The sequence below is a fragment of the Littorina saxatilis genome, unplaced genomic scaffold (assembly GCF_037325665.1).
Source record: "Littorina saxatilis isolate snail1 unplaced genomic scaffold, US_GU_Lsax_2.0 scaffold_511, whole genome shotgun sequence".
In the NCBI taxonomy this organism is placed as follows: Eukaryota; Metazoa; Mollusca; class Gastropoda; order Littorinimorpha; family Littorinidae; genus Littorina; species Littorina saxatilis.
Genome location: NW_027129443.1, coordinates 66,823 through 82,500, shown reverse-complemented (window position 1 = coordinate 82,500; position 15,678 = coordinate 66,823). Strand labels below are relative to the sequence as shown.

General features: G+C 38.2%; 1 protein-coding gene across 1 annotated transcript; it reads right to left on the bottom strand.

Moving 5' to 3' along the window:
- Positions 1-5,263: 5,263 nt before the first annotated feature.
- On the bottom strand, positions 5,264-13,836 carry LOC138957724 (fucolectin-6-like). The gene is made up of 4 exons (XM_070328784.1): positions 13,827-13,836; positions 12,695-12,943; positions 7,303-7,485; positions 5,264-5,274 (listed from the first exon to the last, which is right to left on the bottom strand). Exons 1-4 carry the CDS (start codon positions 13,834-13,836, stop codon positions 5,264-5,266), a joined length of 453 nt encoding a protein of 150 aa, XP_070184885.1.
- Positions 13,837-15,678: the final 1,842 nt, after the last annotated feature.

The following is a 15,678-nucleotide window of genomic DNA, read 5'->3' as shown; positions in this document are numbered from 1 at the left end:
GTCAAAGGAAAAATTAGACATTTTATATCTTTGACAAAGTTCATCGGATGTGATTGAAACTTTGTAGGATTATTCTTTACATCAAAGTATTTACATCTGTAGCCTTTTACGAACGTTATCAGAAAAACAAGGGAGATAACTAGCCTTTTCTGTTCGGCAACACACAACTTAACGTTGGGCTTTTCTCGGAAACTATAAAAGTGACCGGGCTCAAATTTTATGTGAACGTGACTCATTGTGTTGTGAATAGCAATTTCTTCCTGTCCATCTGATGCCTCATATAATATTCAGAACTGCGAAAGTGACTCGATCGAGCGTTTGCTCTTCTTGTTATATTTTTATTTTCAGATCTTGTTTTTAATCCGAATATAACATATTTATATGTTTTTGGAATCAGAAAATGATGAAGAATAAGATGAACGTAATATTGGACCGTTTTATAAACAATTAATTTTAATTAGATTTTTCAGATTTTTTATGACGGAATTCATGAATTAGTTGTTAAGGTTCCAAGCTGAAAAAAGAAATGCAATCCCATAGTCTGTGCTTTGTCTAAGATTGCTTGACCAAAATTTCAATTTATTTTCATCGAAAAATGAGGATGTGACAGTGCCGTCTCAACTTTCACTAAAAGCAGGATATGACGTCATCAATGACATTTATCCAAAAAATGAAAACAAATCTGGGCATATCATACCCAGGAACTTTCATGTAAAATTTGATAAAGATCGGTCCAGTAGTTTACTCTGAATCGCTAAACACACACACACGCACAGACACACACACAACACAAACACACATACACCACGACCCTCGTCTCGATTCCCCCTCTATGTTAAAACATTTAGTCAAAGCTTGACTAAATGTAAAACAGAAGTCATTGTATCTGTAAACTATTTGAACACTGGAAAATCAGCAGGTCCGGGTGGCATTAAAGCAGAAATGCTCAAAACAGGAGGCGACTGTGTGATTACTTTTTTGACTTTTTTTTAATACAAGTTTTGAGCAAGGTTTGTTTCCAAAAGAATGGGCCACGGCGATTATTGTGCATGCCTATCTTAAAAAAAAGGAGATCAGCATAGTGCAGACAACTATAGGGGTGTGTCCCTTTTGAGTGTCATTGCTAAATGTTATACTTCAATTTTGAACACGAGACTGTATACATGGCTGGAAGATAACATTTCTGAAAATAAAGTAGATGTGTACTGCTGGGCAGTACATACCCCAAGCGAAGTCGTCCATCTGTGTGTACATGATTCTCTCTCTCTCTCTCTCTCTCTCTCTCTCTCTCTCTCTCTCTCTCTCTCTCTCTCTCTCTCTCTCTCTCTCTCTCTCTCTCTCTCTCTCTCTCTCTCTCTCTCTCTGTCTTAAAATGTGTCATCGATGACGTGTTTTCATACTTGCTAATGCGGCAGGCTAATCATGACGTCAAATTGAAACTTCTTGAAGTCTCTCAGAAAGGGACATGAAAACCATGTGGGGGTTACTGGTTTGGGCTGAAAAAAACCCAACTCCACCTAAAATTCAAGCGCCTATGGGGCTGAATTATGCAGCATAAATTGTGAAACATCAGGATATCTCACACTTTCAATTCTGCCATCATGTCAAATCTGACAACAAACCTACCCACAAAATGTCATAAATATCGGTGTAGAATTGAGACTTAACGGTTTTTAACTGCCAAAAATAAGTTTTTTTGACTGGAATAGTTTGTCTTGAAATTCAGTTTGGGACAACGGACCCACCCACTAAATTTCATAAAGATAGGTGAAAATTTAAATGTAACGGTTTTTAACTGCCAAAATTATGTTTTTCTTCTGGAAAAGTATGGAGTGAAAATCAGTTGGGGACAACGAACCTACCCACAAAATTTCATAAATATCGATGAAGAATTGAGATTTAACGGTTTTTAACTGCCAAAAATAAGGTTTTTTGTCTGGAAAAGTATGTCTTAAAATTCAGTTTGGGACAACGGACCCACCCACTAAATTTCATAAAGATAGGTGAAGAATTGAAATTTAACGTTTTTTAACTGCCAAAATTATGTCTTTCTTCTGGAAAAGTATAGAGTGAAAATCAGTTGGGGACAACGAACCTACCCACAAAATTTCATAAATATCGGTGAAGAATTGAAATTTAACGGTTTTTAACTGCCAAAATTATGTTTTTCTTCTGGAAAAGTATGGAGTGAAAATAAGTTGGGGACAACAAACCTACCTTTAAAATTTCATAAGAATCAGTGAAGAAATAGGATTTAACGATTTTTTAACAGCCTTGACACTGAACATTTGATAAATCATTGGTGATGTCATCATAACCCAGTCGTTGTAGTTGTCGTCGTAGTTGTTGGTGTTGTTGTTGTCATGTTCGTTGTCGTGATTGTTGTTGTTCTCGTGTTGTTGTTTTTGTTGTTGTTGTTGTTGTTGTTGTTGTTGTTGTTGTTGTTGTTGTTGTCGTCGTCGTCGATGTCATTTGTTGTTGTTGTTGTTATCGTCGTCGTCGTCGTCATCGTCGTCGTTGTCAGAGGTTATTTCTAAAGATTTCATTGATAGTCTTTGTTCTCGTCACCAAGACTTGCTAAGAACAAGCTTGGAACAGCAAGAGTTCCAAGAACAAGATTAGAACAACTCATTACATCATTACCAGTACGTCATTTGTATTTAGAACACACTTTAGAAAAAAACTCTTCAGCTACAAACCAGTCACCCTCACATTTCCGAGGTGTTTGTCTAAACCACTTACTGAAATGTTTTGAGGTTTAATGACCATACACATGTTGAACCGGTGAGTGTCTTCCGCTGCTTAATTCGCAAATAACTATTTTATTAAAGTCCGCTTGAAACGCTCAAAGATGAAATTCCATGTTAAAAAGTGACAAAAGTTTCACATTTTCCCGTTGTAACAGCTTCCGATGATATTATATGAAAATTCTGATCCTCTGAGAGGATTCCCCGAAACAAAATCAGTTTGTACGCCTAATTTTAATAGAATTGTCCAAACAGTGTCGCTAATATTGTGCTAAAAGATGAATTCTAGAACAATGTTCACAGACAGACACCACTTGGCAAAAAAATTTTCAGTGCTGGGAGATGAAAAAAAAAAATAACTCGCTACGCGCGGGCTCCGCCCGCGCTCCGCTTGGATAAAGTAGATGTGTACTGCCGGGCAGTACATACCCCAAGCGAAGTCGTCCATCTGTGTGTACATGATTCTCTCTCTCTCTCTCTCTCTCTCTCTCTCTCTCTCTCTCTCTCTCTCTCTCTCTCTCTTAAAATGTGTCATCGATGACGTGTTTTCATACTTGCTAATGCGGCAGGCTAATCATGACGTCAAATTGAAACTTCTTGAAGTCTCTCAGAAAGGGACATGAAAACCATGTGGGGGTTACTGGTTTGGGCTGAAAAAAAACCCAACTCCACCTAAAATTCAAGCGCCTATGGGGCTGAATTATGCAGCATAAATTGTGAAACATCAGGATATCTCACACTTTCAATTCTGCCATCATGTCAAATCTGACAACAAACCTACCCACAAAATGTCATAAACATCGGTGTAGAATTGAGACTTAACGGTTTTTAACTGCCAAAAATAAGTTTTTTTGACTGGAATAGTTTGTCTTGAAATTCAGTTTGGGACAACGGACCCACCCACTAAATTTCATAAAGATAGGTGAAAATTTAAATGTAACGGTTTTTAACTGCCAAAATTATGTTTTTCTTCTGGAAAAGTATGGAGTGAAAATCAGTTGGGGACAACGAACCTACCCACAAAATTTCATAAATATCGATGAAGAATTGAGATTTAACGGTTTTTAACTGCCAAAAATAAGGTTTTTTGTCTGGAAAAGTATATATAGGTTACACACTCCGAGTTCTGAATATCGTGCATATTTTCCCTAGGGTCGATTTTCAGGTATTACCGAGCCTCTGGCGAGGTAATACCTGTAAATCGACCCGAGGGAAAATATGCACGATATTCAGGACGAGGTGTGTAAGCTTTTTATCCCATTACTCCGACGTTTTCATTAAAAAACCTAACTTTTTGACACAAACTTTGCGAGTGCCTGTTTACTGCTCATCAAACCTTCTGCCACCGAAAATCGTGTCATGATATTCATGTGCGAAACGAGTCCCCTTTTGTCTTTTTGTTTCCAGGATTGTGCCGTTGAATGCATTTGATACTGTGCAGTTACCGGCTGGTTTCAGTCGGTTACCCGAGCTGTCATTCGTCAAAACTGCGAAAGACCGCATTTTGATCATCTTCGCTTCACAGCTAGCGACGGGAGAGAATGATACCCGAAGGGAAGTAACTCATTTTGGACCTGAGTTCAGCGGGATTCGAAAGACCGCGTGTGTGATTTTACAAGCGATGAAGATGATTGCTGAGTTTGTGCTTATTCGAGCCTTTGTGCTTCAGTGTTCAAATTTGTATTACCTACTTCTTCAATCGTCACTTACTGATTTAGGTGAGCCTAACTTTGATGTCTGTCGTTGTCTTAGGCGAGGTATCTGTCTGGGGGAAAACGGCGCACCACTGTCGAGTTGTTTTTATGCGGCAACGCATGTAGCCTAGTGGTCTCTGTATGTCCAAGATCCGACCTTCTTCGCCACCTTTTATTCTAACAGTATCACCAACTTTGAAAATGGCAATTTCCATGCCGGTCAACTTGAGCCGAAGATACTACATGTATAGCAAACGACAGATCCTGCAGCAGAGGGTGCGTATTGCTAGCGCTTGTGAGACGCACCGGCCTCAGACGATAGATCTGTAGCAGACGACTGATGAGACAGCCTTGTTCTGTTGAACCATACTTAGCAATCAATGCTCTAAAAGCGATAACAAATGAACAAAACTATAAGCATACTGTTTTAGTGTAAGTTTTATTTTGTCGCTCAAGATTTTGAATCAGGATGCTCTTGGGATTGATCTAAGCGGTTGCCCATGAAGCGTACCTCGTTACGACAACTTTACTAGAGTTGTGCGCCTTGAATCACTGTGTGTCTCTGTCGCTCTCTCTCGTGCTCTCTGTCTCTCTCTCTCAGTCTCACCGCGTCGGACAACTCATAATCTTCACTCAGCTCTATTCACCCAAACAGATTATGTACATTCTTTGTTGTTTTCTTTATTTCTTCAATGATAATGTTTGTAGATCGTTAGCCAAACGTCAGTTCGACTTTTATACCGCAGAATATCTCAATCGTTTTGCTGAAAAAAAAGTAGTCCCGAGTTAACGATAAATATGCAGATGACCTCTATAAATTATTCAGTTGTACTCTGAGACCAAAGACAAAGACCAATGACAGGTGAGATCGAGACTCGGTTGTGATGGATAATTCATATGGTTGTGATGGATAATCCAAAATAATCCCCTCCTCAGCTAACAGAGACAAAGAGGCAGGTCATGGGATAAGTCTTAAAATTCAGTTTGGGACAACGGACCCACCCACTAAATTTCATAAAGATAGGTGAAGAATTGAAATTTAACGTTTTTTAACTGCCAAAATTATGTCTTTCTTCTGGAAAAGTATAGAGTGAAAATCAGTTGGGGACAACGAACCTACCCACAAAATTTCATAAATATCGGTGAAGAATTGAAATTTAACGGTTTTTAACTGCCAAAATTATGTTTTTCTTCTGGAAAAGTATGGAGTGAAAATAAGTTGGGGACAACAAACCTACCTTTAAAATTTCATAAGAATCAGTGAAGAAATAGGATTTAACGATTTTTTAACAGCCTTGACACTGAACATTTGATAAATCATTGGTGATGTCATCATAACCCAGTCGTTGTAGTTGTCGTCGTAGTTGTTGGTGTTGTTGTTGTCATGTTCGTTGTCGTGATTGTTGTTGTTCTCGTGTTGTTTTTGTTGTTGTTGTTGTTGTTGTAGTTGTTGTTGTTGTTGTTGTTGTCGTCGTCGTCGTCGATGTCATTTGTTGTTGTTGTTGTTATCGTCGTCGTCGTCGTCATCGTCGTCGTTGTCAGAGGTTATTTCTAAAGATTTCATTGATAGTCTTTGTTCTCGTCACCAAGACTTGCTAAGAACAAGCTTGGAACAGCAAGAGTTCCAAGAACAAGATTAGAACAACTCATTACATCATTACCAGTACGTCATTTGTATTTAGAACACACTTTAGAAAAAAACTCTTCAGCTACAAACCAGTCACCCTCACATTTCCGAGGTGTTTGTCTAAACCACTTACTGAAATGTTTTGAGGTTTAATGACCATACACATGTTGAACCGGTGAGTGTCTTCCGCTGCTTAATTCGCAAATAACTATTTTATTAAAGTCCGCTTGAAACGCTCAAAGATGAAATTCCATGTTAAAAAGTGACAAAAGTTTCACATTTTCCCATTGTAACAGCTTCCGATGATATTATATGAAAATTCTGATCCTCTGAGAGGATTCCCCGAAACAAAATCAGTTTGTACGCCTAATTTTAATAGAATTGTCCAAACAGTGTCGCTAATATTGTGCTAAAAGATGAATTCTAGAACAATGTTCACAGACAGACACCACTTGGCAAAAAAATTTTCAGTGCTGGGAGATGAACAAAAAAACTACCTCGCTACGCGCGGGCTCCGCCTGCGCTCCGCTTGGATCAAGCTGGCTTTAGGAAACAGTATTCTACCACATATCACAATTTTACTCTTTATGCAATAGCTCAGAAATGTTTGAGCAGAAAAGGACACACATGTTATGTTGCTTTTGTTGATTTTCTTAAGGCCTTTGATTCTGTAAACCATGAACAAATCCAAAAACAAAGAGACTGCCAACGTTCCAAAATTCAGAATAATAAAAGAAGATAGGTAGGTTGTTGGAACGTTTGTTATTGACAAAACAATACATTCACAGATATTTCGATATCGATCTTTTAAGTGAACAGACAAACACATATTCACACAAAACTTATCTTGATAGTTCTATCGGTTTACGTCCACTCGTCTGGAAGCCGAGCGAATGAATGACTATTCAAAACTCTTTGTTCGTGCAAGTCAGGGATTTGTTTTGCAGAATTTACGAGGGGGCCCGAGCTTGTCGAGTGACGGTTCGCAAAGGTCTTTACCTCAAAAGTGCCACAATTCCCCACTGTTATACATTACTACATGCTTCATTACTTAAAGTAACACAGCATGGATTCTGAACAGTAGTTCTACAAAAGAAAATGCGTGATTGCATGTATTATACATCCAAGCGTGTTAGCTTACAGGTTGTTTCCTGTTTTCAAGGATGTCATGATGTTGGTAGTATTATATTTAATTCTGGTATGGTAATATTTTCAGAGTCTAAGAGCAGCTTACCAAATACTTGAAATTCACACAGATTCAGCGTCTGGTCTGTCCTGTCCAAGGTGAGTCGCACAACCCGCCCGTACATGACTGAAGTACACCTCACTAAGTTGTTCCTGGTGCTGGGTGCTGACGTCACGCTGATACAGGTCTTGTTGTCCACTGTGATGGTGAAAGGGTACAGATGGTCGTTCCCTATTCAGCAGTAAAACAACACTTATGCAAAGAAATGACCAGGTAAGCAACATCGTGGGTCATGACTCTCTCTCTCTCTCTCTCTCTCTCTCTCTCTCTCTCTCTCTCTCTCTCTCTCTCTCTCTCTCTCTCTCTCTCTCTCTCCATTACTTAAAGCTCAGGAGTTAGAACGCTGTTGTACTTATAGTTTCACGATGAGCAGCTGTCTAAATGCATGGCCCACTAAAGAGGGTTTTCGCGTGGGACACCTGAATATAAACCATGCAATTAACAAAATGACTGACATATCTACTATGCTTTTACATTCTGGTTCAAGCTTTCACGTTTTTGGGTTTTCAGAATCCAGATTATCTCACCAGATTTCAGATTCTGATGTTGCTATTCCTGGTTACAATGTATTACGACGAGACCCACAGCAAAGTAAAGAAACTGGTTTGCTATTGTACATAAGCGAATCAGTTAGTTATACACGATTAACACACCTTGAGCAGTTTGTGGAATCGGTGTGGATAGAAATTAAGTTGAAAAGAGCACCTCCACTCCTTATAGGTTTCTGTTATAGAAATCCTGCAGAGCGAGCAAACTGGTCAGATAATTTTACACAGATGTTAGATGCAGTCTTGCTTGAATCAAAGGAAATAATTATGTTAGGTGACTTTAATATTAATTTGTTAAAACAGAACAAAATGTGGCTTGATATGCTTAACCTCTATAATCTCAAACAAATAGTATGCACACCTACGAGAGTCACAGCAACCACCAGCACTCTGATAGATCATATTTATGTGACTGATCACCGTAACATTGTTGAATGTTGTGTTCCAGCTAGTGGTTGCAGCGATCACTTTCCCATTTGTCTAACGTGGTCGAGAAAGGGTATAAAAATTCCTAAAGCTGGCCACAAGACAATAAAATATAGATCCTTTTCTCAATTCAACGAAGACACATTTCTCCGTGACCTCTGTAATTCCTCTCTCCCTGAGGTTTATAATCATACGAATCCTGATGCTGCTCTAACGCACTGGCTGAATGCCTTCACTAACATTTATGATCGACATGCTCCATGGAGAACTAAGAGAGTCAAACACATAGTGAAACCTAAGTGGTTTGATGATGAATTACAAGATGCAATTGATCATCGTGATTTTTTAAAGTCAATCGGTAAAAAAGAGGAGTATAGAGAACAGAGAAATAAAGTTAATTCAATGAAACGATTAAAAAAAAGAAAGTATTTTCAAGACCTTGCTTCTTCAAAACAAAATTCAAAGAACATTTGGAAAGCAATAAATGAACTTACAAATAAAACGACTGCACCTACTTCAAGTTGCCTAAAGGACATATCACCTGATGATTTAAACACACATTTTTCCAAAATAGCTGAAAAGGTTATTATAAACGATAAAACAACCTTAAATAAATTGGAAGTTTTGGAAGACTTCTGTAAATCAAAACAAATTTCATCTCAGTTAAATATTCCTCCGCTTACGGTGCCTGAAGTATTTCACGCACTCACTCATTTAAAGCAAACGGGTACCCGGGGAATAGACGGGCTTGATGGAAGGATTCTAAAGTTATCAGCCCCTGTAATTTCTGACACCCTCACTTACATTTATAATCTCTGTTTAGAACAAAACTATTTTCCAATAGCCCTCAAGCAGGCTAAAATCATTCCTCTGTTTAAATCTGGCGAAAAGAAAGACCCCTCAAATTATAGGCCGATTTCTATACTGTCAGTATTATCAAAACCACTGGAACGACATATAAACAAACACCTATTATCGCACTTTGACCACAATCAATTATTTCACCCTAACCAGTCTGGATTTAGAGCTCATCACTCCTGTCACACTGCCTTAGTCTCTCTTGTTGATCAGTGGTTGGAAAGGATCAACGATAATGAATTTTGTGGAGCTGTTTTTGTAGATTTTGCCAAAGCTTTTGATGTAATTGACCACAAGTTGTTACTGAGGAAACTCACATTGTATGGACTCGGGATTGATTCTGTTGAACTTATAACTTCTTTTCTTAGTGACAGGCAACAGGCTGTATACGCAAACGCCTCAGCATCAAGTATGCAGGATGTACGATATGGCGTACCACAAGGGTCAGTTTTAGGCCCTCTCCTCTTCTCTATATACATAAATGACCTTCCCCTTCACATTGAGAATTTATGTGAACTTTTTGCAGATGACACAACCATACATTCTAGTAACACCAATTTAAGTCGTTTATCAGAAGCACTGCAAGAAAGTTTAAACCAGTTGAGTGAATGGACTGAGCTAAATCACATGTCCCTTAACCCCCAAAAAACAAAAAGCATGATAATAACAACTAGGCAAAAACGCCAGAACATAACCTCAATATTTCACGATCTAACGGTTAATGATAAACTTGTTGAAAAAGTCGACCATCATAAAGTTTTGGGAGTGACCATTGATAACAACCTGTCTTGGTCACACCACATCGAACAACTGTCTAAACAAGTGTCCAAGAAGGTTTATCTATTATCTAGAATCAAGCACTTTCTGAATTTGGAAGCCAGGAAATTATTCTTTAATGCTCATATTCAGTCTGTTATTGACTACGCGTCTACCTTGTGGGACTTGGCAAGTGAAAATTCATTCAAACCACTAATTAGATTACATAAACGAGCGCTTAAAGTAGTCTTATTAAAGAAAACAACCCTATCTGAGTTAGACTACATGAACTCAGGCATTCTTCCTCTGAAGGCAAGGCTAAGTTATAATAAAGGTACCCTTATGCATAAAATTATTCATGGCTGTGTACCTCAAACCATATTTTCCAAATTCACGTTAAAAACTTCACGCCAATTGATGAGACTGAACATGCCTCTGCCTAGGATTGACCTATTCAAATCTAGTTTAGTCTACTCAGGTAGCAGTCTCTGGAACACTCTTCCGACAATCCTGCGGCAAACTAGCAGCACAAACGTTTTTAAGATCAGATATACGTCTTATCTCATGAAGTCTAAATAAACATCTGTTGTCGCTAGAATGGTTGTTAAAACCAACAACCGGTGCTTTTTAACAATGTATTATTATTTTTATATACCCTGACTTTTTCGAATGCAGTGTATGTCAATGGGCATGGCATTTACAGCTTTGTTGCGTCAGTGCAATCTACTCTATAATTCTTAACTCATGTCAAATGAACTTACATTTTTCATTTAAGCAATGTATTGTATGTAAATTGATGATAATATTATGTTCTTACTTTCATTTTATTATAATCATGTAGCAGTAGTTTTCTTTACTTGCTTATTCTTTAGCAATTTTAGACTAGTCCCTCTTTAGGGCGAGGGCCAGATGTAAAAAAGCAGATCACTGCTTACTCTATTACCCTCGTAAAATAAAGAATTGTTCTTGTTCTTGTTCTCTCTCTCTCTCTCTCTCTCTCTCTCTCTCTCTCTCTCTCTCTCTCTCTCTCTCTCTCTCTCTCTCTCTCTCTCTCTCTCTCGTACGGACAGAAGTACTCTGGAAATGTTCCACCATGCTCATGTAATGCCTCACATTAATTATGTTTCGGCGCTCTGGGATGGCAGCATTGATGTCCACTTGAAAAAGTTAGACTCTCTCTATCGTCGCTCGGCCAAACTCATCGTAAAGGATAATGCATCAACAGATATGAAATTAAAAATGCTTAACTTTCTTCCACTGGAAAAGCATCTCAAGTTAAACAAAGCCATTTTCATGCATACATTGTATTACGGTAAAGTGCCGATTTACATTACATCATTATTTAATAAAGCTACCCACAGATATGGGTCGGTCAACTTGATCCCACCGATTCCACGAATTGACCTGTATAAGACCGGTCTTGCTTTTTTGGGTACTTCAGTTTGGAATTCGCTTCCATTATCCTTTAAGCACTTAAAGTCATTAAAAAGTTTTAAAAAATGTGTTACAAAACACTTTATGTCTGAGTAGTTTAACGCCTTTTGATTTGCTACACTTAGTATTACGTCAAAGATATGATGTGCATTGTATGTTCTGAACATATTTTTGTTGTACTATTGCTACATGTTCGATTGCTACCAGCTTGTATTTACAATGACCTGCATAGTATGCATTTGATTTTATGAATAACCACATATCATGTATGCTCTTCATGCCTCATCTTCATCATTATCATCATCATCATCGTCATTATCATCATCATCGTCATCTTTATTATCACGTGCTGACGTTTTCCGACCTCCTTTTGTTGGTTAACTTTTTAACTGTTTAATTTTTAATTTTTTAATTATATAATTGTGTGCCTATGCGTCCCAAGGACAGATTGTAAGAAAAGGCGTAGCCTTAAATCTTAATCCTTGTTAATTAAAGTTCAATTCAATTAAATTCAATTCTCTCTCTCTCTCTCTCTCTCTCTCTCTCTCTCTCTCTCTCTCTCTCTCTCTCTCTCTCTCTCTTTCTCTCTCTCTCTCTCTCTACCAAACAGGCAGACAATCAATCAATTAAATATGTAATCAATCAGACAATCAAACAATCAATCAATCAGACAATCAGACAATCAAACAATCAATCAATCAATCAATCAGACAATCAGACAATCAAACAATCAATCAATCAGACAATCAGACAATCAGACAATCAATCAATCAATCAATCAGACAATCAGACAATCAAACAATCAATCAATCAAACAATCAAACAATCAATCAATCAGACAATCAAACAATCAAACAATCAATCAATCAGACAATCAGACAATCAAACAATCAATCAATCAGACAATCAGACAATCAAACAATCAATCAATCAGACAATCAAACAATCAATCAATCAGACAATCAAACAATCAATCAATCAGACAATCAAACAATCAAACAATCAATCAATCAATCAAACAATCAATCAATCAATCAATCAATCAAACAATCAATTAATCAATCAATCAAACAATCAATCAATCAGACAATCAAACAATCAATCAATCAGACAATCAAACAATCAATCAATCAGACAATCAAACAATCAATCAATCAGACAATCAAACAATCAATCAATCAAACAATCAAAAAATCAATCAATCAATTAATCAAATACTACTGATTTTCATGGTCAATTCATACAATACAGGTTGAAAAAATTGCTTTTTTTGGTCGGAAAGAGTTATGCATACGTGCATATACTGCAACTAAGATTTCGTCAAGAATTACTCTCAGGAATTGTTAAGAAGTGCTCACAGTACGTGCCGGTCTGGCTAGTTTTGCCATCACGTGCCCAGACGGTGATGTCGTGAACAGGGTACGTCCCGCCCAGGTCCACCTCCCACCAGGGGTACACGCCGGATGGGTCAGTCTCGGCCGTGTGACTACAGCTGCCTTGGAAATAGTGTCCTTCCGTGTTGCCGTCGGCAGCGTTACTGGCCGCTCCTCGGTTGTCGCCTGTGTAATTGCTGATCTGGTGGTAGGTCTTCCATGTGGCCACGTTCACTGTGCATCACACGAAGGATTGCAGAGGTCAGTTTGCCGAAGTACAGGGTGACCCCCAAAAAGCAACCCACACAAATGCTAATACCTTATAAATACTTACGTTGACCGACTAACTGCAAAGTACCGCAAAGTACTTTGTACTCGCCCAGTATCGAATACACGCCGACTTCTGGTCAACTACTGTGTAAAGGGCGTAGTACCTAGTACACGCCCATCGCTTGTTTCGGATCACGGTGAAAGGAAAGTTAATTTTTCACTGTTGGTTTTTTTTTTTAAATGCGTTGCGTTCTTAGCCTAGTTCAAAAATAGCATGCACACCGAAGTCAGTTATTCGCTGCGATCGTGGGTTTAAAGGGATAGTATCCGCCGGGAAAAGGCCTTCAGATCGCTTTCCGCAAAGCTTCACCATAAGATTCTATGTTACAAATAATGCTACCATCCACGAGGAATAACTTTACTTTGCAAATTCAACAGTTTTGATAGCTAATTAACTGTCGTAAAAGAATCCAAGGAAAGAGCACTCTTGTAATGGTTGGGTGATTTCCCTTTGTCCAATTTGTCACAACAATCAAAATGGCGTCTCTCGGCGATTATGTTAGTCTGACAAGGTGTCCAAGGTGAGTGTTACATAGTAAACGTTATCTGACAGAAAATAATGCTTTCAATGAGACAGTCAGTATCTGTTTACAAGTTGCTCTGAGCAGGACTGCAAAGCCTGAATCGATCATGCGAGTCAAATAGCTCTGGTGCACTCCGAATCATTCGCCTTGATAGAGATCATTCAGTACTGGTAGTACTTAGTCCGATTATCTTGGACATGTTTGTTGCCTGTTGGTGATCCTTTCAAATATATGTCTCTGAAGTTGCACTTTTACTCCCTTACGTATATGCATTGTTAAAACTTCCATTCATGTCACTGATCGATCACTTGGAACAGTAAACGTGCAAGACGGAGTTCGAAGCAGTATTTCACCGAACATGAGAGAGCTCTGAAAATCGTGTTTATTCTCAGAATAGTAACCCAAAAGAGAAGACATACTTATCCCACTGAACAGTGTCGAGGAAATCATTGTCTTGTGCATTTGTTATGTGTGTGTGTGTGTGTGTGTGTGTGTGTGTGTGTGTGTGTGTGTGTGTGTGTGTGTGTGTGTGCCTGTGTGTTCTCAGACTTGTGTATGCATGATCATTGTGTGTGTGTGTGCGCGTGTGTGTGTGTGTGTGTGTGTGTGTGTGTGTGTGTGTGTGTGTGTGTGTGTGTGTGTGTGTGTGTGTGTGTGTGCGCATGCAGGGGAGTATATATGTCAAACTCAAGTGAGCTTTTCTTGAAGTTGATGATGATTGAAGTTTGATACAATAACTCATTAACTGTAAGGTGGATTGATGAATAGTGTATCCTTTTCATGAATTTGTCTTTATTTCCAGGCTATGGAAGTTTCATGTTCAAAACAACAACAGAGCTGCCCCTGCAAGAGAAAAGGTGCGGAGGCAGGATAGGGAGAGGAATTAGCAGTCTCTATGTGTGGGCAGATGAAGAGGAAAGGACTGGTCTAACTCTAAGTCTTCTCAAACTGAAATTGGTTTGCTGGGGAAGAAGGCTGATCCAAAAAACAACACCGCCCTCCAAGTCCAACCCTCCTCTAAACTCAATAATTCCAGTAAGTACCTTTTTATTCTGCAAGATTTGTTAGGTGGATGACTTTGTTGCAGGGTATATTAAATAATGACAAAAAGTGAGGTTTGCAGGTCTCAGTCGCAAATTATATTACTGGTGCCTATTGTTTTTTGCTATTCTAGTGAATGTGTATACATATATTTATTTCCTGTTTTTAGAAGATGATGACAAATAATTAAAATTCAGCTTCAGCATCCAGATTTTGTCCAGATATTTTGTGCAGTTCAATATCACTACACACAACATTTAAGTGTCTCATAAAGTGGGGTGCTGTACCAACAAAAAACGCCTTTAAAAACCTTTACAATTAAAGATCTCCTCTATTTCAAGGCCTTGCGTTTCAGATATTTAGGTCATAACCTTTGCAAATGTACCTTCATTGTAAGACTTCTTGCTTTTTAAGACCTTATTTTCTCAGATTTTGGGGGGTCGTAAAAGGGGGTTCCACTGTATTCTGAAATATGAATTGTTGTTTACTGTTTAAACTACACCCATTTGCTCTTTGTAAACGAAGGATATTTTTCAGATTGAGGGGATTATTTGTGCCTCCATAATGATCTGTATAATATATATGACACATTGGCTAGCAGATTCCATGATCATGCTAAAAATGTAGGAAGTCATAATTATGATGTTTAGGTTTTAGAATTGTGTATGCCTTGTAGTTCAAATTCATGTCTGCCTTCCTGTTCAATTGTTTGAAAATCAAGACAATCCCTGAGACACATTTTCCAACCACATGTCACACAGCAGTTCTGCTTGAAACATCAGAATCGAATAGTATACCAAACAGGCCTTTATGCGGTTTAGCACTTGGCTATTGCTGCTTCAATAGGACTTGTGCAGAAAAAAATTAGAGATACAGTGGAGCCCTTCTTTTAAGATATTACAAACTCAATTAAAGATCAAAACTTGACTAAATGTAAAAAGCAATATGTGTTAGAATGGAGGTTATAAACAGAAATCTGAGAAAGTAATGTCTTAAAAGACAAATGTTTAGAAAAAAAAGGGGGGGGGGGGGGGAACTTAGGTTTTACTGTTCAATGCATGGGTAAACTGGGCA